Genomic DNA, 27,246 nt, shown 5'->3' with positions numbered 1-27,246 from the left:
GATGCGTGAAACAATCAAACGGAACAGTGAACGGAACCAATGAATTGTGGCAACGTGAAATGACGGGTGACCTCGATAAAAAAAAATCTAATTGTCATATCTGGAACGGCTGGTCGCCAACAAGCTTTCGATCGAGAGAGCACCAATATTGGAAAACGGTGCATACAAATAAGTATGCATGTGACCAGCGCATGCCTTCGATGTTCGGGGGCCTATTTGGGTACACCCTCATTTCTGTACACTTGCCGGCGCATGGTTTTTCGCGAATTATGCCTCCACTGTCGCCACCGAAATCTGCAAACTCATAGAAGCTTCGCTTAAAAAGTTGACACGCTGGAATCTGCCAGAATGCGCCAACCCACGTAGGCGTCTACGCCACGTGTCAGTCTACCAACGAACTCCCGGCAGTGGGCCGAAATAGCTCAGTTGGGAGAGCGTTAGACTGAAGATCTAAAGGTCCCTGGTTCGATCCCGGGTTTCGGCAGAATTTTTTTTATTCTTTTTTTTCTCTTTATTGTCGACACACTTTTTTATAGGCATACGATTCGTGAAAAAACCGGAAAAAGTAAAGATCGTTACGTATACGGTCATTTAATTTCCTTAAGCTGTCACCCCCATTATCCAGGCACAATACAGAATCTGAGTACTCGAAGCTTTGTAAATGAAACAACCTCAGAAATTTTTAAAGCGCCTTCGACCTCCTAGAATTCAAGATAAAAGAATATAAATGCGTCTGTGTAGGGAGAGAGAGAGGGGGGGGCGGTCCGACCCCCTTTATGTGTTGTCGTGCGTTTGTTTCTTTGTGTGCGTGTATATTTATTTATTTACTTACCGATACTGTCAGCCCTTACACAGGGCTATTACCGGAGTACAATACAAACAAATAAGAATCGTTCTAGAAACAGAACATAATTATCTTGTGTTATCAAACTAACAGCTAAAGGGACAAAATAAATGCACCAAGAGACATAACCAGAGAATGGAATTAAACGCACCAGATCACAAAGGTGAATAAAGCTATGTTAGTTACAAACCATAATATGAGCTATGTGTTTTAAGAGTAAATCCGTAGATGAGCATGAAACGGCTTCTTCTGAATTCAATTCGCTGATAGCTCTTGGAAAGAAGCTACACTTAAAACAAGCAAAATGTAAATATTTCAGGTTGGGGAGAGGGGAGTGTTTGAACCCCCAAGCAACCCTGGCTACGCCGATGATTGGCAGGCCGTATGACACGGCCCTAATGCACGTAAAGCTGCATGTGCTTGCTATTTCGTTGGATGAGAGCGGATAACTTGTGAACTGGTGCATAGATTCCAGAACGACGCAGGTGTCTATAAAGCTTGTACAAAGCTTGCTACAAAGGTTGGCTAAGCACTAACGTGCATAAAGCTTGGTTGAACTCCCCTCCCGCCCCTCGAAAAAAAAGATCTCTGGCTACACGCCTGGTGAGAGGCATGTCTGGAGCAATAATCTTGATGTTACAGGACATCAGAGATGTGCGCACATCCTCTTCAAGTGCTCCGCGTGAGTATTTTATAGGTCGTTCCCCGACGCGGCGAATTGCGGCGGCAGAAGAAAAATAAACCAAATATAAACGGCAAAGAATACCGGGAAAATAAGCGTCGCTGTGCTCTGTGCGAGCTCGCTTTGAATGTTATCTGACACGGAAGTCATGCGAAGGCAGCGCTTCTTCTCCTTCTTCTTTTTCTTCTTCTCCTCATCCCTGTTTTGCTTACGACATCAGTATCACGATGACACTACCGCGATGGGACACGGAGCCTGGGGATCGCACACGGCCCTTCCAGGAAATGCGATGTAGAGAAAAAGAAGATACGCTGGGAGAAAGCCGTGCCCAGGAAGTATGTGGGCGTGGCGAAACCAGTTACTGCCAAGTGTGTACGCTTGAGCTTCTGGCTACTAACTATGGTATAGGGAGATGAGGATAGCCCAATTTAGAATGGAAAGTGAATCTGGGTTCACAGATGGTCGATGCGATGGCAGCAGGATGAAAGAAGACACGGGTGACTAGGTCAGGTGACTGCAGATATTCCTGGGTGTAACCGACCGGAAGTCCCGTGCTAGCTTTATGCAGTGTCGTCGTTCGTACCGGAAGTTAGATCAAAGATAATGTTACAAAACAGGCCGCGTAATGCGTAGGATCGGCAATTCTCGGTGTTTTGTATAGCTTACAGGTAAAAAGAGGCAGAACCGAAGGTGGCTGCAGATAGACCCGAATGATAAGGCTTTAGGAAATTTGCAGCTGTGGCGACCCGCTGGCATCATATGCAAGGGTTAATCGTTTCAGATCTGTGGGAGATGACTCTTGCTTCTGCAGTGGATTTTTCGTGGTAATGGGACAAGGGCAGTTATTGATGTACGTTTGCTTCGACCTCCACATAGGTGTATGTATGTATGTATGTATGTATGTATGTATGTATGTATGTATGTATGTATGTATGTATGTATGTATGTATGTATGTATGTATGTATGTATGTATGTATGTATGTATGTATGTATGTATGTATGTATGCATGCATGCATGTATGTATGTATGTATGTATGTATGTATGTATGTATGTATGTATGTATGTATGTATGTATGTATGTATGTATGTATGTATGTATGTACGTATGTATGTATGTATGTATGTATGTATGTATGTATGTATGTATGTATGTATGTATGTATGTATGTATGTATGTATGTATGTATGTATGTATGTATGTATGTGTATCGCAAGCTAGTGATATACTCATGGGCGGAATTCGAGCTTCGAATTTTCCATATTCCAACGAAGCAACGTTGGACACAAAGTTGTGAACAGTTACGAACTCGACAACGTTCTTTGATATATGCGCACTAATTTCCGCCTTCTACAGTACGCCATTAAACGCACGGTAAATAACCTGTAAATATATTTTAAAACAGTCTTATCTCCATTAACATCCTTTATGGGCGAGTCCCATTTTTCTTTCAACAGTTTAACTTGTTCAAGCCCTGGTTCGTTAATACTTGGTAAGCCTATTGAAAGGCGAATAAGAACACAAAAAGCACAGGTCCCTGCGCCGTCCGGTGGCGCTATACTGTCCGGTCCTGTGCTTCTTATGTTTGGTTCACTGGCACTTCAATGGTTTCACCATTAATTAGGCCTCGCGAAGCAATCTGCAAGCCTCTCATTTCACTCAGGTGGCAGATGTGACTACTTCTGATATGTGACGCACCAGATTCCGTCCCTGTGTGTTAGAGCCGTTCTTTCACCTATGGCGAAGTCCTCCATCTGAAGAAACAAGCGTGCCGTACATTGCAGCGGACGACCAGACTGTGTTTTCATGACCGGGTAAACATCGAAAGGCTGTGAGAGGATAACACAAATATATCGTCTCTTGATATCGTCTCCCGGACGATATCGTTAATGAAACTGATAATGAAAGCTTTTTTTTTCTTCCCTCTAACAATGCCCACAATATCACTGCCAATAAGAATGATTTGTTGCCTCGAAGCGTTTAGGTGTTTAAAATGTATGACTGTATCATTGTTTATAATTTGTGTAATTCACTGTTATTCGAGTGTTTTTTTTTCTTAAAAGTGTCTTGTGTATCGTTGTCGTTGTTGTAACTGTTACATCGATTGTTAACTGCGTTATGTCATTACCCATGTGTACCTCCCCTATGCAATGCCTTACGGCGATGTAGGTGAAGTGTAAATAAATAAATAAAATAAATAAATAAAGTCACGTACAAAGGAAAATCTGTTAAATCTGTCTATTTGATCATACAGACGGTGCATAAAAGTTGGTGCGTTTTTGTGTAAGTTGCCTTTGCCTAACAGTAATTTTCTCTTGTGGGCTGTCCTCACTAGCGTAGCTGTGTCTATATCGGCCCCTTTTTTAATACTAACCATGCTTCATGAACAGGCCCAAAAAGAAATACATGTAGTGTGTCGCAATATATATAGTCTTACGGTACGTGGAACAAGATTTATAAAAGTGCTTTGCCAAGATTTAAATCTACCTCCCGGCTGGGGCTCGTCCTGTCGCAGTCCTGCACCTGCTGCACGTAGTGCGTTTTCCCAACCTGATGTGCACGGGCAGCTGGGGGCAGGAGGGCACCTGCTACGCCTTCCAGGAATGCATGGAGAGGGGAGGGACCGCCTACGGACCCTGCGCCTTCGGATTCGGCGTCTGCTGCTCGCGTAAGGACCACGTCTTCCGTAATCTATGCACTAAACTAACCATGATAGCAGGTGGCGTCCAAGTGCACGACCCAGTTCACTTAGTCTATGACTGTATATTGCCGTATATGGCACTCTTTGACGTAGCCATATACGGTAAATCTATGACCAAGCGATGGCTGTCTTTAGTGACAACCGCACCCCGATGGCCGTGTATCGGCCCGCTGCAGGGGCTGGGAACGGCCGAACTGCCGCCATGTTTTTACATCAATTATCGCTCTATAGACAATTTTACATTCGTCATATGGGCGCCGCCATCTTGGTCTGTTAAGCGAATGTCTTCTTATTTTTGTGTGTCATGACGTGATATTAGCAAGGTCATGAAACGTCGAGCGCACCGACCAGCCGTTGTTATGCGTATGCGTTTGCCGTACCACCGTTTGTTTAGTTGTTGAAGAAACCAAACGGTAAAATTAACAACCCAGTATGGCAGCAGCGAAACCCATCCGTAAAACAGCCTCTATACAGCCATTCTTGTCACCAGTGCCGCAAGATAGCGCCATCCCAATGTTGCGAATATATGCTTCATTCAAGAGTCAAACACACATTTCGTTCCAGTCGCTGTGCTCGTGTCACTTGTCTGAGTGGCATCCTCAGTGTGTCCTGGTCATGTAGTTTTCGCCATTTACAAAAGAACGGAATACTACGGAGAGATCTGCGGCATCAGAGGCTCTAGACGCCTCGCATCGATTTGTTCAGCCACAACACTTTAGAAATATCGTGCGACGCGAACGTGCTCGGCGATCGAAAATAGAAAGAGTAATTTGTGCTTTCACCAACGTTTGTGGCCTATACACGTGAAAATAATACATTTCCAAAATTTTGCTTTGTGCATCCCGCTGTGTTGTCGGAACTTCGCGTCAGCACCTCTTATTCTCATTCGTATACTAAACTATCGCACTTGGGATATTTACATGCTCTCTCTGTGACGCCCACTAGTAAAAAAAATAAATAAAAAAGCGTTGTCTTTAGGAGAGACGATGCTTTCTGAGCGTCATACACCAACAAATAACTTACATTGCACTGAGGCGACTATGCGAACGTCCAGAGAGTGTACAGACGCTATCGGAACACCGTCGTCCCCACGGATAATTGGTCGATAAAGCAGTAAAATCCATTTCGTGCATTTTACAAAAAAGAAAAAAAAAGCGTTGTGCGAGCACCTTTCCCTGTAAAGGTGCCGTCCGCTCACAATTACATGTTCACCATTTTCTTCTCTCTCATCTACAGTCCTTTTCCTTCTCGAGGTGTATTGTAGCCAACCGAGCTCTCCCTTCCTTTTCTCCTATATCTTCCTCTCTCTCTCTGCATTGGGTATTCCCAAGCGACTCATGAAATCAGTCTAGAAAGCAATGCATAGACTACCTAGACAACAGAAGCATCCACGTGACACCTTACACACCTTGTTATGGGAGTCGCTAACTTATTTATTTATTTATTTATTTATTTATTTATTTATTTATTTATTTATTCATATTACCCTACAGGCCCCAGAGGAGCATTGAGTAGAGAAGGTGACAGAAAAATGACAATAAATTATTAGGCATAAAAAAAGCAACAAAAGACAAAACAAAGAAATTTGTACATCGGAAGGGAATAGAATGGTGAGGTATTTGCAGAATTTTTTTTTATTTGACAAGTAACAGTAATAATTCTGACATTGAACTATTCAGATCATAAGATTTGCCAATGCTTCGAAATTCGCGCAAAAGAAAAACAATGATAAATGCCAAATGTTATTATAACTTTTTTAGGATTACGTTGCTGCCGTAGCCCTTACAGCAGCAACAGCTTGAGTGAGTCATGGCAAGAAATGATCACAGTGTACAACGTTGAGACACCCTTTCCTCTCCCACAAAGACGACTGTACATAAGCGGCGACAAACAAATCAGCTGGACAAACGCAAGCATTGAGTCCACGTGGCGCTTTAAAAGGAGCGCTGTACGTGCCGAAATAGCTCAGTTGGGAGAGCGTTAGACTGAAGATCTAAAGGTCCCTGGTTCGATCCCGGGTTTCGGCAGCTTTTTCTTTTTGTTGGTATTTCTTTATATTTTTTTTGTTTTTATGTCCGTGTGTATTTAGCATGCGCTGACGAAGATAATTTCTACAGAGTAACAGAAGACGACCCCCATTTTATCCCGTGTACTGACCTCTCACCTTGTTCGGTAGCCTTCGTCCTTCCACGTAAGTCCATACTGTATCGGTTGCATGTTGTGGTAGTTCAGCTCATCGCTACGTGGCGGCGCTAACAGCACTGCAGCTTATTTTTGCGCACCGGAATTTTGTGTGCTTCATAAACATAATGCTTTAGCCAATGCGTTGCCAGACACATAATTTTTTTTTCTTAAGTGGCCACGCCGTTAACCTTGAAGTGGGTACAGGAGAAGAGGATGTTGTCCAGCATCTCTTTATGGTAGGCATCCTATGCTAGCCAAAACTTTCGGCACAAGCACTTTCGTCGGTGGGCCACGCTGTTGTTACGCCTCACGTTTAAAGGGACACTAAAGAGAAACGTGATTTTTCTTATGTTAGTAAATTACTCTTTCACAATACCTCATCCCCTCGCTTGCCGCGAGAAGACGCTTGGTAAGCGACAAAACGCTCAAAAAGAATGTGCGAGTGGCAACGCCAGCTTGAAATTGCCGCACTAATCACTGTGACGTCGTAGACCCTGATGGTATCTATTGGGCCCTATGTAGTTCCTAATCGGTAAAAGTGAAGTAGATTCCACTCTGAGGGGACGAGAGACTTAACCTACCAAGTTTCGGTATATGCCAATGGGCCGATATCGCCAAAATACGAGAAATAACATGGTTCAATGCGTGACGTCACGCGCGGAGGTTTCGACGCGAAATTTAAAAATGAAACTTTGGCCTCCATTCCTTCCTCTATTAATACACCCATGATGGCGAAAATAGCGTCACTAGTGTTCTCAAAGTGCAATTTATAAGTCTAAACCGATTCATTGTTTCACTTCGGTGTCTCTTTAAGCTTGCATGCATGAGTACGACCACTTTCGGTGTGGGACATTCAGATTATAAGCATTTCATAATGGTATGCAGGCTTCCGAATAATCGCTGTAGAGCTCGTTATATTCGGCTATACATAACTAGTCGAACAATAAAAATATCGAATAGTTGGTTACAACAAAGTATTCCATTCGTATTCCCAAATAGGAACGTAGACTCGAATAAGGACTACTGTAAGCCTTTAAAAATGCGTTTAAGAAGCGTAAATGCGTTTAAGAAACGTAAGCCAAATAATTGAATCGAGCCCGTTCTGATCAGCCGGGTCATAAATATGGAAACTGATATATTTCCACCTCTCTTTGTTAGCACGCAGTGACTCATAAGTTATATGCACGTGTCCTTTTGTTATACAGCAGGGAGGACGCAACAATCGCAGCAGCCAACTGAGAAGACGAATGTAAAAGTATTGTGTATGGTGTTTCGACCCTAGGACGAAATATTCATTTTTATATCCTCTTTTCGAGTAATGACGCGCCCCCTGTAAATTAGTTTTCGAATGTAGCTTACGCAAGTGTTTGCTTCACCTAGGCTCAAATTAACAGGATAATGAAAAAATTCATGCAGCTTCGCAGTAGGGGGTGCCAAGCCTGAAGGAAGTGCGGAGCTGGGCAGCCTTCTTTGTTTCTCTTCGGTTTTCTCTGTCTTTCCTCCTCTATTTCTTTCTTTTTCTCTTTTCCAGTTTGTTCTGTCTTTTTTCTCTCTTTATTTCTCTTTATTTCTATTTTTCTTCCTATTTTGTCCCTTTCTTTCTCTCTCTTCCTATTTCTAGCTTGCTTCCGTTTTTTTTTTCTATTTTTATACGTGGTTTTGCCTGCGTTACGCCAAGCGACGACAGCATACGACAGCCCCAGCCCCTTAAGTGCTCCGCCCTTAATATCATCATCAAGGCGCTCGAACAACAAGAGGAAGAAGACTTCTCCTTGGCGCGAGCGAGCGCTCAATATGCTACAGATAGCTATGGTATACCTGGTTTTGCCTGCGTTACGTCAGACGACGACAGCATACGACAGCCCGGGCCCCTAAAATGCTCCGTACTTAAAGGGACACTAAAGGCAAATAACAATTTATGTCAGAGTGAAAGCCCAATGTATGACAACTTCTAAAAACGGCAATATTATCACCAGCAGTGCCCTACTTTCCGAGAAATTAAGCTAAATGTATCACATGACGAGCGCCACGAGTGGGACATTTTCGAAGTGATCCCGATGACGTAGGGAAGTCGGCCTGCAATAAATCACTAGTAATCAAACTAGCAGCAGTGAAAAAAGAACATTCCGAGCATCAAAAGACGTAATAAAATGCTGTTTGTTCGTTTCCGCTTGGTTCATGGAAAACAAAACCTCCGTGGCGTTGCCATGGGGAACGGCGCGCGTGGTTCAAAGGTTCCGTTTTCGCCGAACTGTGCCTCGCCCGTCTCAGTGGTAGTTTCGGGATCGCGTACTGCCGTGCGTGTTTTGCGCGCTCGTGAAGGTCGCTCTGACAGAAAGTTCGACAAAATGCCGCATGCGTGTGATATTGCCGGATGCCCGAATGGTGCACAACGCCAGTGCTGCAGCAAGGAAACCGGTGTGTCTTTTCACTGGGTGCCGCGGAATGAACCTTTACGCTCGAAGTGGCTTAGTGACATGCCATTGCGCCAGTGTGCTAAACAGTCAAAACCTCTGCGTGTGTGCTCGCTGCACTTTCGTACTGAGGATTACGAGACCAACCGCAACTTGGTGACGGCTTTGAATGTGCCCATCCGAGCAAGTCTGCCGCAGCGCCGTTGTTGCTACTGTGGGTCCCGCTACTTCCGCTCGGCTCCTACTAGTGTCGGCGGCCGCGCAGTAAAAGTGGGCAACGTTGGGCATGGCAGCAGTGACGTATGAGAGTCGTATTTTCAGGCGGGAGATTTGAAGCGCGCTAACGCGATGCGGACCACTAAAAACGTGATTTTATTTCAAAATAAGCACTTCCTTCGCACAAAAGCAGCGCTACGAGGTTTCTGAACCGCTATTTCAACAATCGACGTCGACTTAATATTTGCCTTTAGTGTCCCTTTAAAATTGGCATAAGTCATTCGAATCTGACGCTGCTACTAGACAAAGTGAGGTTTCGAGGGGCTACTTTTCGGACCAGGAAATGCGCCATTGCTGCGAAATCCACGCATAAGCAAAACAGCGGTAAAAGCCACTTATTTTTTTTTTTTAGATATTACGTTGCTGCCGTCGTCCTTACAGCAGAAATAGCTTGTGTTAGCTATGACAAGAAATCACGGAAAGGCACAACATTCAATTACCCTTGCCCTTGCCTCCTCATGAAAAAATGACTTCATATAGACTATTTTACGGGTTTCAGTGCCGCCATATTGCGCTGTTGTCCTCTGTTGTCCCTTTGGCAACTAATCCAACAGTGTTACAGTAGCCGCATACGCATGAAAACGGTTTGGTTGGGGCATACGATGTTTCATGGCTTTACTAATTCTCAAAGCAATATACAAAAACAAGAAAACATCGGGTTAATAGCCCAAGATAGCGGCGCTCATATGTCTTAGGTAAAATAGTCTATAGGCGCTGACAAACCAGCTGAACAAGCGTAATTATTGATTCCACGTGGCACTGTAATAAGCGGTGTCTGTGTGCCGAAATAGCTCAGTTGGGAGAGCGTTAGACTGAAGATCTAAAGGTCCCTGGTTCGATCCCGGGTTTCGGCAGCCGTATTTCTTATTTTTGTGCTATCTTCATTTTTTTTTGTTGTTATATCAGCGACTAACTCACTGAATCCAGCGTGCTCTTAAAAATCAGGTTGAAGATAGAGCAATTCTTTTATTTCCGTTGTTCTTTGTTAGCACGCAGTGAATCATTGGTTATATGCACGTGTCCTTTTGTTGCAGCGGGGCGCGACAGCCTTGTCCCAATAGGCAACCACATTCCGGAAAAAAAATGGGGAGGTGCGAAGCATGTAGGCAAGGGTGTTTCAGATCCAGTAACGTGAAACCTGGGGACGTGCGAAGCACGCAGTGTTTTGAGAGAGAATTCTTTGATGAGGCAGTAGTGGTGTGAAACCTGAAACCAGCCGTGTATAGAAGGGTGTTTCCGCTCCACTAACGTCATCGGAAAACTGCGTCGGAATGCAGCTTATTTGTTTGTTTTGTTCGTTTTTCTTTCTACACCATGGCACATACCCACTCTGGGAGATTGGCCAAGAATTTGCTTTTTGAAATTTAGAAGATAATTCGAAAAATGAACAATGATAAAAAAAATAAAACGATAAATTCAATAGCAGATACCGTATCAAATAAATACTGCAATGACAGTGCGATGGCGCTGGTGGACCAGACTGCCGTATTAACCTGATCAGAACCATTTCGGATAGATTTGTTATATTTTAACGCTTTTTGAATTACTTAATAAATATCTGTTGTATTCAGAATTAAAATGGTGGTACCCTAAGGTGCTTCTTCTTCTTCTTCTTCATCATCATCATCTTCTTCCCTACATGGCCGGCTTCAGTTCCCTACGGCATGTACGGAAGGGTGCCTCAGCTCCACTAACGTCGTCGGCTGTTTGCTGGGCTAACTGCTGCTTTCTTCATTTTTAGTGGACCGGTGGCGGCGAGTAGTGGGATTTACCCTTTTCTTTTTGTGGCGCATACCCGTTTTATGATGGACCGTGGCTACATGACTCACCGTGACGACATTAGACGCCGAAAAGCCGAGCCCCGAAGGTGCTCCGCACCTAGTAGGAGCTGAGGCGAGTGCTACTCGGAAGCAGGCTTTCTTGCATGTGGCTGGGCAGGCTTTTCCGTCAACGAAAAATGCTATGTGGCGGAGCAAACGCAGAAAGGGCTTTGAGTAGTAGCTTCGGAATGAAAATCTCTCTCTTTCTTAGTGTACGCTGTGAACGCAACTTAATTTGTGTTTTTAGGCACGAATCTCTTAATATATTGGTTCGTTCATGTGCAACTTATTTCAAGCCCTATTATTCTTACACGCGCGGAATGAAATAAGCTGAGGTGCATGCAGTTACGTCCACTATGTAACTTTCATATCTATGGTTACTTCTTCGTGGGAGCGTGATTCCAAAGCATAGCAAAACGGAATTTTCATAAAAAGGTGGCACACTCCACAGTATGGTCGTCGTTGTCAATGCATAATTTTATGTTTAAATATAAACTCTGCTGGACAATGAAAACGAGAGTTTGAGGCTGTGTTTGAAAATATCACTCCTTACAGAATAGTAAATTACCAATACCTATATACGTGACCGGCCGCAGCTCTAGAGCAATCAGATTACTTCAAGTTCAAGCACAGCGCAACAAATCAATTACTTATAAGATTTAATACTTGCAACGTACTTTCTACCATAAAGACGTTGCCAATAACACAATCAAGAATACTTAAAAGCAGATAATAAATCTTTCTGTTGCAACACTTCTTGTTCTCGTGATAAAACGCTGAGAATTGCTGTTATGTAATACTCTGAGAATATGACGTAGGAAAGAATTTCCGAGACTACTAGAGAAACAGCAACTGTAATTACATAATTTGTGAAGACTTAAACAACTATTGCGTTGAAATGGGGGCTTGTGCGTATATCATCCTGCCATGGTAGTGTAGCACATATATAGAGCAGGACAATGCAAATTACGTGAACACAAATTTGTGTTTCTTCTGTGGGGCTTATTCCATTGTGCTGTTAAAATTTTCAATTGTTATATTTTGTACATACGCTGTCAAGCACTACAAAAGGTAGGCTTAGGGCTGCAAACTATTGACTCTCTGGCAAAGTTAAAAAAAAAAACTTTCGTTCGTTTCTAGATGCTGAGCTTAAGCGACTGAGCTATATCGTTAGAAACTGCTACTTATGGCATTTAAATTACCTTTTGCGAGGTATGAAGATCTTTCTTTAAAATATTTATTTTCAATATTCACGAATGTGGTTGAAAAAAACCACTTAGGATTGATTCTCTTTACAGTGCACAGCCAATCAATGAACATGCATGGCACTAAAAAGCGGTGACCAGCGCTCAAAATTAACTGGCGCTCTTCCATCATCTGCCTCGGCCTCATTTCTTGAGTTTGTTAGTGCTGTTAACGTGACGTCATTCAAATGAATCGTTGCCAACTTGTGCAGGCTTGCGCACTTGAACGCTCGAACTTGGAGCTCCATAATGCAGTGCAACAATCGTCTTTTTTTAATTCCATCATATTAAAAAGTTATTTGGGAATATATTCTTCTTCTTCCTTTTCTGCTTCACCAGTATAGAATATGACTTCAGTTTCAAGATTATGACTAGCGATGGCCAATTTTCTTTCGGCAACAACCGCACCGAAACGAGAAACGCTTGGGTTGCCCTGTGGTTGAATGAGCCAGCACAAGGTGACGCTACTGACGTTGCTACTGCGTTGAGGACATTGGTAAGGAAGCAAAAAAAAAAAAGGAAGCCTATGAAAAAGTGTTTGTTACAGGCGTATCCAAGAGCATATAAAAGTAGTCTCAAGGAAGGAAACAGAAAAGGAGAAGGCAGGGATGTTAATCAGAGAAACTTCCCATTGGCTATCCTACACACTGGAGAAACTTAAGTAGTATATGTCTTAAACGAAAGAAAGGCGAAATTCTATATTGAAATATATGAACTAACGTCTGCTTATAACAACCAGGCTAAACGGCTACTTACCACTCGACCGTTTCTAAAGAGGCGGCAGTACAAATCATCGTCGTCGCCACCTGCTGTGCGCACATCTGTGATGTTACGGCATTTCATGAAGTGGATATTACATCAATGGGGTACCTATTGTGGAGATCGTCAAATTCCGCCATATTGCCAAATTCTGCGATGGTGGCATTTCGGACCAAACATAGATGCCGTGGCAGCTGCAGCTTCTCCAATCAGAGCCTGACACAACGAATTCACAACATGGCAGAATTCGACATTGTCAGGAATAGCACCCGGGCTACCAGCTCACTGCAGTATACATGGGAATTTTTGTGCTGACTCCGCTGCGAAATCCGCACATGACGCCACAGCTGAGAAAATTGACAGTCTTTTTTCAAGGAAAGACGCAGCGACTCTGTTATCTGCGTTTGCATGGAATCTGCATCTAACTTGGTGATGTGGCGCAAGTAAGTGGTGCGGACCGCTGAACAGTATAAACCTGTCGTGTAGCTTTTACATGCGACAAGGATTAAGCAGGCAAGATGAAACCTGCATTCACGAGCTCAGGCTCGACGTTGGCTACAAAAACTACTTTAAGTTCAAGATTCAACAGTCGGACTCTCCTATGCTCACCGCATGTAACACTAGGGAAGATTTAAAATACGTCCTGGGTGACTTTTCACGTTATGACGCAGAGCGACAGATCATGAAGGCAGTAGTACAGTTGCAACGCGACTTGGGCTTGGAGCTGCGGCACCTCCTCGGCCCGTGGCAAAGCAGAACTTGTGTGATGCGCAACAAAAAGGCGCTGTTTTTTTAGGACTACACACCTTAGCGAAAATTTCTGAATAGCTCTTTTGCGCATGTGTGTGCGTCAATATAGGTGTTATTTGTGAGCATATACGATCATTGTATATATAACATAAACACCCGACACCTGGAGTTGCAAGCCAGGCGATGAACTAGGCTAACATCGCCGGGGTAATCATTAATAATTGCTATCTATCTATCTATCTATCTATCTGTCTATCTATCTATCTATCTATCTATCTATCTATCTATCTATCTATCTATCTATCTATCTATCTATCTATCTATCTATCTATCTATCTATCTATCTATCTATCTATCTATCTATCTATCTATCTATCTATCTATCTATCTATCTATCTATCTATCTATCTATCTAGTGTTGCTATCTCTTACGTGAACGCAGTGACCGCCAGCTGCAACTCCATGATCACGCTGAACAGCACCTACTTCAGCAGTCCGGGCTTCCACGCTGCCCCCGGTGCGACTCAGACGCCGCCTAGCGGTGACGGCGGCGCGGGCGGCCAGTCGAGCTGTGCCGTGCGAGTGTTCAAGCTCAGCGACCGCATCTGCCAATTACGGCTCGACTTCGACGAATTCGACCTGGAGCGGCCCACGGTCGGCAACTGCGACGGCGAGAAGCTGATCGTGACGGGACACAACGCCAATAACGTGGTGCCGCCTTTGTGCGGTCTCAACACCGGCCAGCACCGTCAGTTGATGATACCGCGTGATTTTTCGCGCCATATTTTCCCACTTTTGGCGCCAGTTTTAGCGAAATGGCTTGCCTTGTAGCGAGGGCGCAGCTTAAGTAGAGTATACCATATGTGAAACGCATTGTCTGCGCTTGCGGTTTGTGTTATTCCGGTGTTCGTACATGCTCCAAGAAGAGCGATGTCGTTGAAACAACAATACGCAGCCAACTATTATTTTAGTACTTCCAAGATCCGATCAAAGGTTCTCAGAATGCATGACATAACCTTTGAGAAGTCACTGCGGACGTCGTGCGCAGCTAGTTTAAAGAATAACAGGTCAGGTCTACTGAATTGAGGTTAAAGAATAGGACAGCGCATCACGGAAAGCATGTCCAAAGATGGCATGACGTTTCTGCGTTCATGTGTCTTTGTCTTTGAGCGCCTTTTTACTTGATAGTTGCAAAACAGTTTCCCGGCACATTTTGGTCAGAGCATGTAGGGTCTCAGCCAGAATGATCTCTCAAAGAGAAAGACACCAGAGGGCCAGCATACATTTAAGACTTGCAAACAGGCTCCAAGCATATTAGCAGTACTCCGAATTTTGATAATGTATGGCTGGAGAGGGAGGAGGGTAGACAGGGCCGTACCCAGGAATTTTTTTCGGGGGTGTTTGTGTGTAGAACGGCTAACTTTGGCAAATAGTGGTCGCTGTGATGGCGTGAAAGCATTTTAGTGCCACCGGAAAAGTTAAACCATGAAAAAATTTCGGGGGGGGGGGGGGGGGGTGTCAGAACCGCCTCACCCCCCCCCCCCTTAGTTACGGCCCTGAGGGTAGATATAATTGTGGTGTTTGGGAAGAGTACGAAATAATCAGGCAGTAAAAGAGCACAGGGCGCGAGAGAGTTGACTCACACCTTGACTTGTGTAGAAAGCTCGCCAGAGCAGCTGGCCAAATGTAGAAGGTGCAGGCAGAGGTTAACTGAAGGGTGTTAAATTCTCGCCAAGCTTTGTTCATCTCGCAGCAATTGACTTTGGTTTAATCCTACACTTCTATCGTACAAATGCATAGATAATCTCACTGTGGTTTTATCGGTACCGCAGTGTACATCGACGTCGACATGTCGCCTGGACCAGTGACTCTGTACGTGGAGACTAATGGGACGAGAAACAGCCGTTGGAATATCAAGATATCACAGATCAAATGCGACAGCCCCTCCAGAGGTTAAGGCTCATTACCAATTATTACGTTAAAGCTCATCTTAAACTTTTTTGGTTAGTTAATGCATTTGTTTGTCTCATAAACTGAATAACCGGTGGAAATTAAGTCTTCAAAAGTACAGAAAGGCAGCTGATGGCACCCGCGTCTTAGGGAGGGTCGTTGCAGTCGAGAAAATGCTGAAAAAAAAACGAAGTTTTAGATGCATTGCTGAGAAATATTGGGCTCAGTTCGACCTTACAAAATGAGAATCTGGCCCAAATATTTGAAATGCACTCACAATGCAGCCAACTTACCGTGTGATATAACCTAAGTAAATTGCAACGTTGTGATTGTATATATTAACACCGCTTAACGTCAGAACAAGCCTTGCAGGGCTGTTATAAATTGTGTATTCACTTTTAATACGCAGATTTTTCCTGCCGTGCTTACCCTGAAAGTACACAGTGTTGCCTACGGATGCAGTGATGCGGTCAAAGCAAGTGAAACCTAAAAATTTATAACTCATTTTCAATACTTTTTGAATACCCGTCCACGAACACATTGATCTGAGATCAACTTTCTGTTTGCTTGCGATTGCGATTCTTCCACGTTTGCCGTTCATAGTAAGTTCTGCTGGGAGTGGAAATTTCAGACCCAACGCAGTTCGACAGCGATTTCTCGCGGTTTGTTTGGAGCATGAAATTGCATTTGATATACTTGACAGGGAAAACTTTCATTGGTGCGCCGAATGCTTGAAGAAAATGATGAGAAAAAAAGGAAAGGGTGCACACTTACAAAAGTTGTAAGTGTGCCCTCTCTTTTTTTCAAGCATTCCACGTAATAATGAAGGTTTTCCTTCTCAAGTATGTTGTACCAACCAGCTTTCATGTGACCATTCACAGTAGCATTGTCGTTTTCGTACGTAACTCCCCACAGCGCCTTCAAACTGTCTGCAGTACTACACTGGCACGACCGGCAACTTCAGCAGTTTCGACTACGCCGAGTCGCAGGAGATACCCCCGAGGCGCGGCTACCTCAACAACTTGGACTACACAGTGTGCTTCAGGAAAGAGGCCGGCTACTGCTCCATTACCTACTCCGTGCCTGGAATGAATGTGCCCTTCTCGATACAGAACGTTGGTGCAGACAATGCACCCACAACGAGTACGTATGCGATCCATCTCGTTGTCGTGAAAGAATATGCTTAAGGATTGCGTTTTAATTTTGGTGCCAGCACATCAGCTCTATTGAAATAGATCGATTACCTCGTTTGTTAGACAGTACTGGAATTTCAGAGCCTGAGAAGTATCGTATTGTTTTTTCATGAGAAAAAACGTGTACTTCCAAGCTGCACCCCGGTTTTGCCAAGTCTTAGCTCAAGCTAACTCATTTTCAAGTTGGGCAACAATGACTTCGTTGGCGTTGCCATGATGAACCCTGTAAATGACGTGAAAGGGGGAAACTGTCATTTATAAAGGTTTTGTGGATTCGTGGTGAAATGTTGGTTGGTGACAATTTTTCCCCTTTATGAGTATTTCGCCTTCCTGCGGATTTCCGCAGGATTTTGACGACATATAAATACATCGAATGCGGTGTAAGTCTTACAAATATCAGCTCCGTCAATATTGAAGGTCCCCGAAACGTTTGCGTTAGACCACTAGCCGAGATGGTCGAACAAGCTAGATAATCATTCATTTTATCTATACGCTTGGCTAGATCGGAAACGCATTATTCGCTGCATCCTCTCTGCAATCTTCCGACGTTCTGCGCAGATAAGTTTTTTGAAGAAAAAGAGTTATGTCGGAGGCTCAAGAGCGCAACTACAACGCAAAAAAACAACAACAAATACCTGCAAAATGCTTCCTCTAGTGCAGGATACTTGTTTGAAGCAAGACCATAAAATTATTGGTGGACACCGGCAAGACCAATATCTGCGAACATGGTGTTGTATAAGATAACATTTGATGATTACGAAGCGCACGTGTAGCGTATGAAAATAGTCAACTTTACCAGAGATATCTTGATAACATTTCCTAGGATTCATCCAGAGATAAATAATGACGCAGTTATGGTGCTCAGTGTCTTCCACATTAGACTATAGTACTGCAAACTTTAGAAAAAGGCATCTGGAGCATGGAAGCATGCAGGTAGGAAGTATAATGAATGACATCATATGACGCTTTAGGGCAGTAAATATGTTAAGGCATCAAAGGCTGCCGTTTTGTAAAGTTCGGATCCCCACAATCCCCACAAGATTGGTGTATTACCAATCTTAATGTACACACTTTTCTGTAAGCTAACGTCATTGTTGAATAAACTTTAACTTTAACTTGAAAAATGCAATTTGGAGTGCCCATAGCATAAAAATGATGAGTTCGCTGGTAGAAAATATCACTTGGCTTCAGAGGAGTTGCTTGTAAGGTCTAACCAACCATATGTGCCTGAGCATCTGAAATCATATTGAATTATCAGTGACAACTAGCTGCTGCTCACGAAAACATGTGGCTTGAGGAATCTCAATCTTTTTTTTTCCCTGAAGATGAAACGGAAGCAGGCCTGGGAGTGACCGAGTGCACCATGGATTACCTGCTCCTCGGAGGTGTCAGGTACTGTGGCACCAAGCTGAACCCGTCTACTGAAATGCCCAACCCCGTTATCAACGCACCAGTCACAGGTGGGCCATCCGGAAATGCAGTGCGATGAGACACTGTCAATTTGATGCTAAAATTAGTCAAGGTTGGCGTGATCTTCACCGTTGAAATGATGCGAACTGAAAGAAGATATCTGGTTTTGATGTTACGCAACTTCTTACACCACAAGAATCAGAATATGTTCTATTACCAATGTCTCTTTTCGGCGGAGAGAGCATGATGAAAAAAATTTTGCGGACTCGTTAAAGAACTTTTCCGGATGTTAAATACCTACATTTTACGATTGTACGAAAAAATATTGTGTGAAATGGCGAAGCCTTTGTGTTGGCCACGGTACAGTAGCGCCATCTATCTTGCATTTGGCGAGTGACAGGTACGTCCTCCGTCAAATGGGTGGAACAAATATGTGGCACACAAGGGATATCAAAGAGGTTAGCTCGAACGAATTTAAATTTGAGTGTAATTTCCTATCACGTGTTAAATTTTGGGAGAATTCACATCGCTGAGGCACATGTAACGCACAGATGTCTTCAGACAACTGGTTTAAAGGCCAACTCCGGTGATTTTTCGGGGTCCATGGATCTCAATAAAATTCGCTGGGTACGTCCCTTTTCACGTTCCCGTTATTTATGCCAAATTTCAAGCTGGATACATATGCAAATTCATTGCAAATGAATTTTATTGATTGCCCCGACTCTCCCCACCTCACTTCCCAGAATTATTGCGAACATTGTGCGCGTGACGTCATTTTTGTTAAGCGGAAGTGACGGAACCGAGGGGCCCCTAGAGCGTCTGCTATCCGCAAGGCAACAATCGCGAGTGTTTGGCGAGCGCTTCGTTGGCTGGGCGTGTGAATTTCAGTTCCTTGTGGTAATGCGTGCGATGGGTGGCAAGTGGTGTCGCGTTGTGGGCTGCACACGATTCCCCGTTGGTAGTCACGAAACACTCGCACCTAACGATTACCCTGCGTCTCTATATTAGAGTGTTTTAGCTAGCAATGCCGGTTTACCGCACGGAAAGTACGGTAATACCGTACCGGCTAAAGAATGCACATACGTGAACACCGCGGAAACACTTTCCGTAGCATATACAGGGTGCACCGTGACCGGGCCTATCGGTATACGGTGAGCTGCGCATCGTGCGAAACAACGTAACCTAATGATGCGAAAGGTGGCACATACTTGGCTTATATTAAATTCCTTCGGCCGTACCAACGCGATGTTAAATGCCGCTATTGCCAAACTTATGCACTCTTCCCATAGCAATAATAAGAAGCTTGAGTTAGTCCGCGAACTTCTCAGCGATAGCATTTTACCCGGCCCCGCAAGCTGCCTGGACAGGTGGAGTCATCTGGCGGTGGAATGCGCAACCAGGCAAGCAAAGAGCTAAACAGGTGTGTTCCACTTCATCGAAGAGGAATGGCCATTATAGTTGGCCTCCAAATGCGTCGGAATCGCAGCTGTCATTTTCCGACAGCTCAGCTTGTGCACATAACACGGTCAGAGTCACACACAAGATTTCCGACGGAGTCGCCTTTCAACTGAGCGTCTGCTCTTCGCCGCTTTCCAAGCTTTCATTACTTTCATACTACGAGCTGGCGGGACCGGCATGCCTTGCATGATTTCCGGTTTTGTCCCCACTTATACGTCACGTGAAGACAGTATGCTCGGTTGGGTTTCGGTTTCGGTGTTGCGCTTTCTTGCTTATTTAAAATTATCTCCAATTTGCCGAGTGTTTCTGCTATCGGGCCCGTGAGAGAAGCGTCTCAGAAATATAAAAGCACCATTACTTTGACATGGCCAAAAAATCGCCGGAGTTGGCCTTTAAGAAGTGGTCGCGAATATTAGTATGTCCTAAAATCTCAGCAGAGCTCGTACTTGTACAACTTTCAGTTTCCTTTGAGGTGTTAGTTGTGTCAACTGATGTATTTCTATTTTGCAGATACGACATCTGGCCCATTCATGGCAAGATTCGTGTCGGACGGAGCATTGAATGCTCGTGGCTTTCTGCTAAATTACATGCAGAACCCATGTTGACGGGCTCGGGAAACACAATGTTGCTTCGCGGTGGATGCAAGTCAGCTTTCGGGAAACTGTCGACCGCAGTAAGATTTATTTATTCCGATTCAAGGCTGCATATTAGGAATAAAGGCACGAACGAAACTGATAAAAGACTATTGTTAGTCGTACTGCCGAGCTTGATAGAAGAAAGGATGACGTGACGCCAATACGCGATATCAGAGCCAACAGACATATTTCCGTTCGCCGTTATTCAAAATCACAAATAGAGGCGCTTTGTTCCAATTGATATCTTATAGTGACACATTTTCAATGCCATCCTCAATGAAACATACTCGAGCCCCAGCTCAAGCTGTGAAGATATTTGTTGTGGCTAACATTATTTCAATGTAATATCAATAAAATTTCGATATCATGCAGCGAACGCCAATGTCGATTTCTTTCTGGGATACGTGTCTATCGGAATAGCGACTCTCAAGAATGGTCGAGGCGGCACAATCGTGTCAGCAAACAATGTACGTTGTGTTATCATTAGGTCGTATAAAGCTTGAAACATTGGCTTAACTTACATGCATTGTCACCACAAGAGTGAGAACATGTATTTGATTTTTCCTTAAGGACGTGCATCGGGCACCGTTGCCTAAATAAATCCGCCTGTATTCTTCAAAGAGCTACTGGTGGCTCTTTACATACATCGGCCAAGTATGCTTGATGCACGTCAACTGCGATCGCACAACAGACCGATGTTATAGTCCATTTTGTTTGTCCGAGTTATAGCGGTGTTTTATTTACTACACGAGAAGTAACAGAAAGGTGACAATACACCTGTTGGGGGCCATTTACCCTCTCCATCGTTTTTAGAGATGTGAGAATGAGCAACAACACATGTCATCGAGCTTCCTGGTGTTTTTCCCTTAGAGAGAAATTCTTGCGTGAAGAGAAACTCCGGTTTCGCTGATCATATACAAGTAAAACGCACAAAAAGGATTTCGCCGCTCTTATTTATCTGAAGAGAAGTTGTCACATTTAAGAGATATAGTTCAAGTAGCTTACGATGGACTTATACTTAAGAGGTACAGGTGTTTCAACTGGATGCCAAACTTCTTACAGCACCGCATTGCCGTCGGACATTAAACTTAATTGCATGGGTCATCTGTGAAGTACGCTTTCAATAAGTCGGTTACGTGCTTGCTGTCTACGCAAATTGCGTTTTTACTGCTTGCCTCAACAAATTCTAGGCACGTATGTATAAAAGGCAAGTGCTCTAATTTTCTCTACCCATATTTTTATCTTCAGTGCCGCTTGTTTCTTGATAAGTCACGCTTAACAAACCACATAAATTAGCAAATTATTGCACTTGATACGGCTTATTTTACACGAACCGCTATTCATTTGCACTGAGGTTTCATGCACAGGAACTACTACTTGTTGGAGGTTCTTCAGTGCTTTTTGCAATATCTCTCTCTTCGTCACTTTTGGTTGGCAAAAAATAGTGTTGTACACTCGCCGCCATGGTTACGATCGGCGCTAACACTTCCAGGCTTACATGCTCAAAAGTACTCGATAAAGTGGACGGGATGACGACCGCCGCTGTAGCTCAACTTGAAAAGCATCGCAAGCGTTATCCAAAGGTTGCAGGTTCGGTCCCTGCCGAAGGCAAGTTGTCTTTTTGTCCACTTTAATTTTTTCACATTTATATCATAATGACTACAATGCAGTTAAAAGACTTCAAATAACGTTCCCTATACCTTCCTTGGCTGCAATGTCTGCTGTTTTCATTCACGTTGTGTCTATAACAAAGAAAAACGAGCCCTTAAATTCCCCGCTATAGTGGGATTGGCAGAGACGATACAATGATTCATGCCTCCATCCGACATCTGAATTCAGATCAGTTTCAGCGGTTTCAAAAAAAAAAAAAAACCATTTCCAGTCTGCTTATCTCAGTCTACATTGACTCACGTGTCGGCTGATAATCTGGGGTCGTGACGTCGACGAAGGCAGCGTCGGTGTGTCCAAGATGAAACTTTATTTGGTCGAACTTGTGGCCGGGAAACAGAAAGTCAGACTACACCAATACACACTGTACACCGATAGCGGCGAACAGAGCGTCGGCCGTCGATAAACTGATCCGAGGCTATGCGTGGCGACATTTATACATGTGGTATCGAACATTTGAGTCTTATCGCTGGTGGCTGTGCCATGTTCAGAGCAAACTCAACTGTTCGCGTTTGCGCGCTAAAGCCTATCAGAAGATTCTAAAATAATCTGGAAGCTTCCCAGATATTCGGGCACGGCTTGCGAAATGCAGTGGCTATACGTGTAACGAATCGGTTACATAAAAATACAAAAAGAGCACGTGACATTAGGCACGTGGTAATATTAACGCTTGTTCCGGCTTTGGAGCCAATTGACTTTTTGTATTTGTTCTATACAGGGATCACCTATGCCATAGGCACCCCCATGCGTTAGTCATACCAGGGTGTTCCCGCTCCCTAGGAAGCTGAAAACTTAGCGACTCACATTGGGACACATATTGGAAAAGGAAAACATGTATATGCAGGAAGCAACCGAAAAGCACGCAGCGTGTAAACGGCAATATCCGGCTAAACATAGGTATTAACACATAAATATACCACGTTGTGGCTGTAATTATCACCCTGATTTGTATAATCTGTCTGTGAGCCTCGAAAGCTGTGTCTCTATATAATTGAGCCTTCTGTGTGATATTGACTCAGGTTCGGGCTGTCAGCTCGCACACGAATCGACAGCTTCTTGTCAGGGATGTGCTGAATCAGCTATCTACATATACAGAGGTGTGCGCTTGGTTCTCCATTGAAGGGGGTCAAGCGTCACCGTAGAGACACCCTCCCCCCCCCCCCCTCCCCTCGCCCGTTGGTCGAGTCCGAGAGAAAACGAGCTCCCCAATGGATGCAAAAATGAAAATGAAGTGATGACGGGCTTCTCAAAACAGCATACCACTGGTCCCCGGCTTTCTGGGGGTAATAGAATGCAATGCAAGGTATCAGGCGTCATATAATGGTCAAAAACATGCGTTGTCATAACCCTGCGCAGTGAAAAATGACGTGAAAGGTCCGACTGAGTGAAGGCAGGTATGGGGCAGAATTGGCACCCCCTTGAGATTATCAGACATTGAGATTATCCCTCCCGTTTTCTCTTCCTCGGTGCAGAGCACCTTATGAGGCTCAATACTGGTACACCTCCCTGTCACTGACTTTTCCTTTTTGTTACCTCTTACCTGTTACCTCTTTTTGTTACCGCGTCCATGGAAACAATTTTAAATCGGCAGGTTTCCTATCCCTGCGCTCTGTATACATTTCGAATACCTCCACTGCAGCCTTTGATGCCGTTTGACTTCGGTGCCCATTCAGATTTTGCAACAGAGCGCCGGTTGCCTGCCTTTCTTAGAACTTCTCTTGCTCTCTCGCTCGCGCGCGCATTTTTACGGTCCTCTTTGACGTTCCTCTTTGTTTCATAGTAAGAAAACACGCATCTGTTTGTCCGAAAGCATTTCCGCCATCTGGCTCCATCCGTGAAACGCTCGCCAGGGCAATTACACGCGCAGCAGTCGCTAGACGAAAGGCGCGCGCTATATTTATTACATCTGCGCGGTTCGCCTGCTCGCCACAATGGCGCCGTGGTACCGCCGATCAGCAACGAGGGGAGTGGCGGCGACTGGCGGGCGGCATCCTTTTCTTGTGGCGTCTTTCTTCTTCTCTCCGCGAGCTTGCCTTTCTGTCGTTTTCCTTCTTTCCACTTCGCCTCCACCCACGGCGCGATTCACAAAAAGGCAAGCCGAAAAACTGGAGGGAAACGATACGTGAGGGCCGCGAAGTCCAGAGAAGCAAAGCAAAACGCAAGCAGCCGTTGGGGTTTGACAAGAAAGCGTTTGCGACGTCTTGCCAAGAAAAAAAGGGCGAGGCTTTCAAGCCCGGATGCGACGCAGACACTTCGTCTCGGCGCCTGTATCTCACAACACCGACACGCCGGAAAAGTACTTATCGAACCGTTGGAGTTCTCTGCTTTTCGAAAGTGCGAATGGGCCGGCCGCACTGGAGTAGACGACAACAGCGCCCCACTGCGTCGAGGGAGCGAATGTGCGCCACTGCTATCACCCGAGAGTGCCGAGAGCGCGGAGTTTGTGAATCTGCTGCTCTCTTCCAGATGAGGCACAGTTTAGTAACGCAGCGGAAGGAAGTTTAGCTTATTAGCGTTCGACGATACGGGTCACTGTCTTGGACGAAGTTACCGAGACGGGAATGTGATCACTGACCCCATTATCATCATTGGCGATGAGAGAAGAAAGAGACGCACGTGGCCTTGTTGTGGTGACTGTTGACAGCCGGCGCTCTCGAATGGAACAAGTAAGCTGCGTGCGGTGTGTTTGACGAGTGGTTGGCGGGAGGCGGTTTTCTTTGTACTACGTCGGTTGTGTCGGTTCGCGGGTGGCGGTGTCGGGCACAGCGGAAGGCAGCTGTCGGAGCAGCGCGGCATTGCGGCGGCGGTTTTTCCCGGAAATATCGACCGCGCGACCGCCTGGGAGTGCACCACGCCAAACGGGTAAGTGCAAGCGTATGCCGGGGCGCCGTTGGCTTTGGCCCCAGAGACTCTGTTTTAAATGCGGAACAGTTTAAGGGACCGCCCTGTTGTCGTCTCACGTCTCGCGTTGTTGTCGCGCAGTCTCACGTCACGCGTTGGCGTCACGCTGGTCCCACGTTTGATGCACATAAGCCGAGCAGGGTGCACGTTTGGAACGCCAGAGCACGCTTGCCCGTGAACGCCAGCGTCACCGAAGGGCTAATCCGTCTGTCCGAGACAGCGAAACGCCAGCGTCGGGAATTCTACAGAGATCTATGGAAGAGAGCAGCGGAGGCGAAACGCCAGGACCGGGAGTTAGACGCACTGCCCTCGGAGCAGCAAACAGTAAAAAGGAGACCATAGAAGAGAAACTAGATAATCGCAAAACAAATTAAATAAACGCAGTAGAATAACAGAAAACGGTATAAAATATCACGTAATCACACGAAAAGAACAGAAAAGAGCAAATAAATACAAGAGAATCACAGGGGCATCAATTCCCCGCAGTTCACACAGCTTAAACATGGCGAGGAATTTGGTTCGATTTTTTGATACAGTGTTTTACAGTACTACGCTTCTTGTGGTACACTTAGTCGAAAATCGCAGTTCGAGCTCGAAGCATGCGCAAGAGCTCGTTTTATTTGCCGTATTCTATCACTGTCGAAGACGGTGATATGAAATCGCGCCAGCGCGTTTTTTGGGGGGGAAGGTCATGGTTTTAAACGATGGCGATTGCTGGTGCTTAAAATCAACAATTAAACATAGATAGATACTTGGCACCGTTGGTTACTAGTCATCACGTAAAAACCTGTATATTTGTTATTACAAGTAAAAAAAAATAAGTGATACGAACAGAAAAAGTACAGGAAAATGTGGCTGATCGGAAATGCCGCTTACTACAGGCGAATATATTTTTGTAATAGTGAGCAGACCTGGATCAGTGTATAGCTGTAGTCGCGATTCTGTGCTTGTTTCTTGTGTTCTTTTTCGCTTCAGTTACTTATACATAACACAGTGTTATAATAAACAAATGTGGCTGCACCCACTATCAGTAAGCGCAAACCTAACAGATCTCATGCGAGCACATCAGTTACGTGCAGTGAATGTTTAAGCAGAACGCTGACTGTTACAGTGACACGATTGCAACACCAAAGTCTTGAAAACAAATGCGCAAATGGCAAGTTTTTAACAATGAGCGAACAAATGAGATTTTACTGCAGTTAAGGCGATTTTGTCGCAGCTGGTAAAAAGTGGGACCTTACAAATAGTAGTGCTTTTCATGGTCGTGACTAAGTTCATTCAGGTTCACCGGATGCTGGCGGTCGGCAGGTGAGCCATGCAGGCTGCAGCGCAGGTTCAGTTTACTGTAGAAGCATATATTTATTTATTTATTATTTATTTATTATTTATTTATTTATTTATTTATTTATTTATTTATTTATTTATTTATTCAATCATTCATTCATTCATTCATTCATTCGCTTACTAATACTGTAAGCCAAAGGCTCAGACAGGAGTGGGCATACAGACAGTACAGCCAAAGCTTCTATTTCAAAGAAGATGCGTGAAAGTAAGAACAAGACGGGACAGCACTTATGTACAGTACACACTGCAGTAGACACAAGAAAGTTTGAAGTTCAGCAAAGATTGAACCGTCCCACTTCACCACCTTGATCCTTTTAGGCTTATGATTAAAATCAACTCACGAGGTTCAAAACGAGCCGTTGTTTTATCCGAAACTAAGGCCAAAACACAGCAATAAACAAGAACACAACTGCGCTTGAAGCCGCAAGCACGAAGACTAGGCAAGTCCATGTACTATCCATCATTCTCATGGTGGCTGAACGATCGCAGCGCCACAGTTCGCTCTAGTAAATGTGCGGGAAACTATGGTCTGCCAAATCGGTGATACACTCCGAAGCCATCGTCTGCATCCCAGTTCCGGTCCGTCTTGCGCGTTCATCCTGATCCAGAATGCCATCCATGGTTTGCGGTAGCAACGCGGATGTGCAGATAAAGTGTTCGCTGATAATCGGGTTCGACGCTTGAAACCTCAGCACTGCCTTATCTATTGGAGAGGTCAGAGTGTATGGAACAGCCCTTGGGGCCACATCTTGAGCGTCGTGGGAAAGGCCGCGGCTGTTTTTCCGTGTCTAGCGTAGATATCGTGTTTCAACGCCTTGGCGTCTTCCCTTGGCTCTCTTCTCGGAACGTGCCTCGCCGGTTGGGTTTACGTGCTTGATAATAAGTTCCAGCAAACGTTGTGGCTTCGCCCTATATTTTGCCTCATTGATATCTATAGTCGGTTACAACCTAAGAATAAATACAAGCTCCGCCCCTCGAACTGCGGCGCGCCTGCCATTCATCTGTGCTATAG

At 44.6% G+C, this 27,246-nt stretch overlaps 2 protein-coding genes and 3 non-coding genes across 5 annotated transcripts in view; all 5 read left to right on the top strand.

The window, feature by feature from the left end:
- The first annotated feature begins 411 nt into the window (after nucleotides 1–411).
- Trnaf-gaa (transfer RNA phenylalanine (anticodon GAA)) lies at nucleotides 412–484 on the top strand. Its single transcript has one exon. It is a non-coding gene; the product is annotated as a tRNA-Phe (tRNA).
- A 3,563-nt stretch (nucleotides 485–4,047) lies between these two features.
- LOC119403154 (uncharacterized) lies at nucleotides 4,048–20,629 on the top strand. The gene is made up of 6 exons (XM_049418662.1): nucleotides 4,048–4,195; nucleotides 14,118–14,423; nucleotides 15,508–15,627; nucleotides 16,541–16,768; nucleotides 18,144–18,278; nucleotides 20,197–20,629. The coding sequence occupies exons 1-6, from the start codon at nucleotides 4,081–4,083 to the stop codon at nucleotides 20,289–20,291; spliced, it is 999 nt and encodes a 332-aa protein (XP_049274619.1). The 5' UTR covers nucleotides 4,048–4,080; the 3' UTR covers nucleotides 20,292–20,629.
- On the top strand, nucleotides 6,183–6,255 carry Trnaf-gaa (transfer RNA phenylalanine (anticodon GAA)). The gene has a single exon. It is a non-coding gene; the product is annotated as a tRNA-Phe (tRNA).
- Nucleotides 9,884–9,956, top strand: Trnaf-gaa (transfer RNA phenylalanine (anticodon GAA)). Its single transcript has one exon. It is a non-coding gene; the product is annotated as a tRNA-Phe (tRNA).
- Nucleotides 20,630–24,465: 3,836 nt separating the features above from the next.
- The window catches only part of LOC119401751 (4-galactosyl-N-acetylglucosaminide 3-alpha-L-fucosyltransferase FUT6), a 51,777-nt gene continuing 48,996 nt past the window's right edge, over nucleotides 24,466–27,246 (top strand). Inside the window, exon 1 of the mRNA XM_037668710.2 lies at nucleotides 24,466–24,851. The gene's annotated coding sequence lies outside the window, so the exon portion shown is untranslated. The remainder of the gene's footprint in view (nucleotides 24,852–27,246) is intronic.

Source organism: Rhipicephalus sanguineus, chromosome 8 (genome assembly GCF_013339695.2).
Source record: "Rhipicephalus sanguineus isolate Rsan-2018 chromosome 8, BIME_Rsan_1.4, whole genome shotgun sequence".
In the NCBI taxonomy this organism is placed as follows: domain Eukaryota; kingdom Metazoa; phylum Arthropoda; class Arachnida; order Ixodida; family Ixodidae; genus Rhipicephalus; species Rhipicephalus sanguineus.
This window is presented reverse-complemented; position numbering and strand designations above follow the sequence as displayed.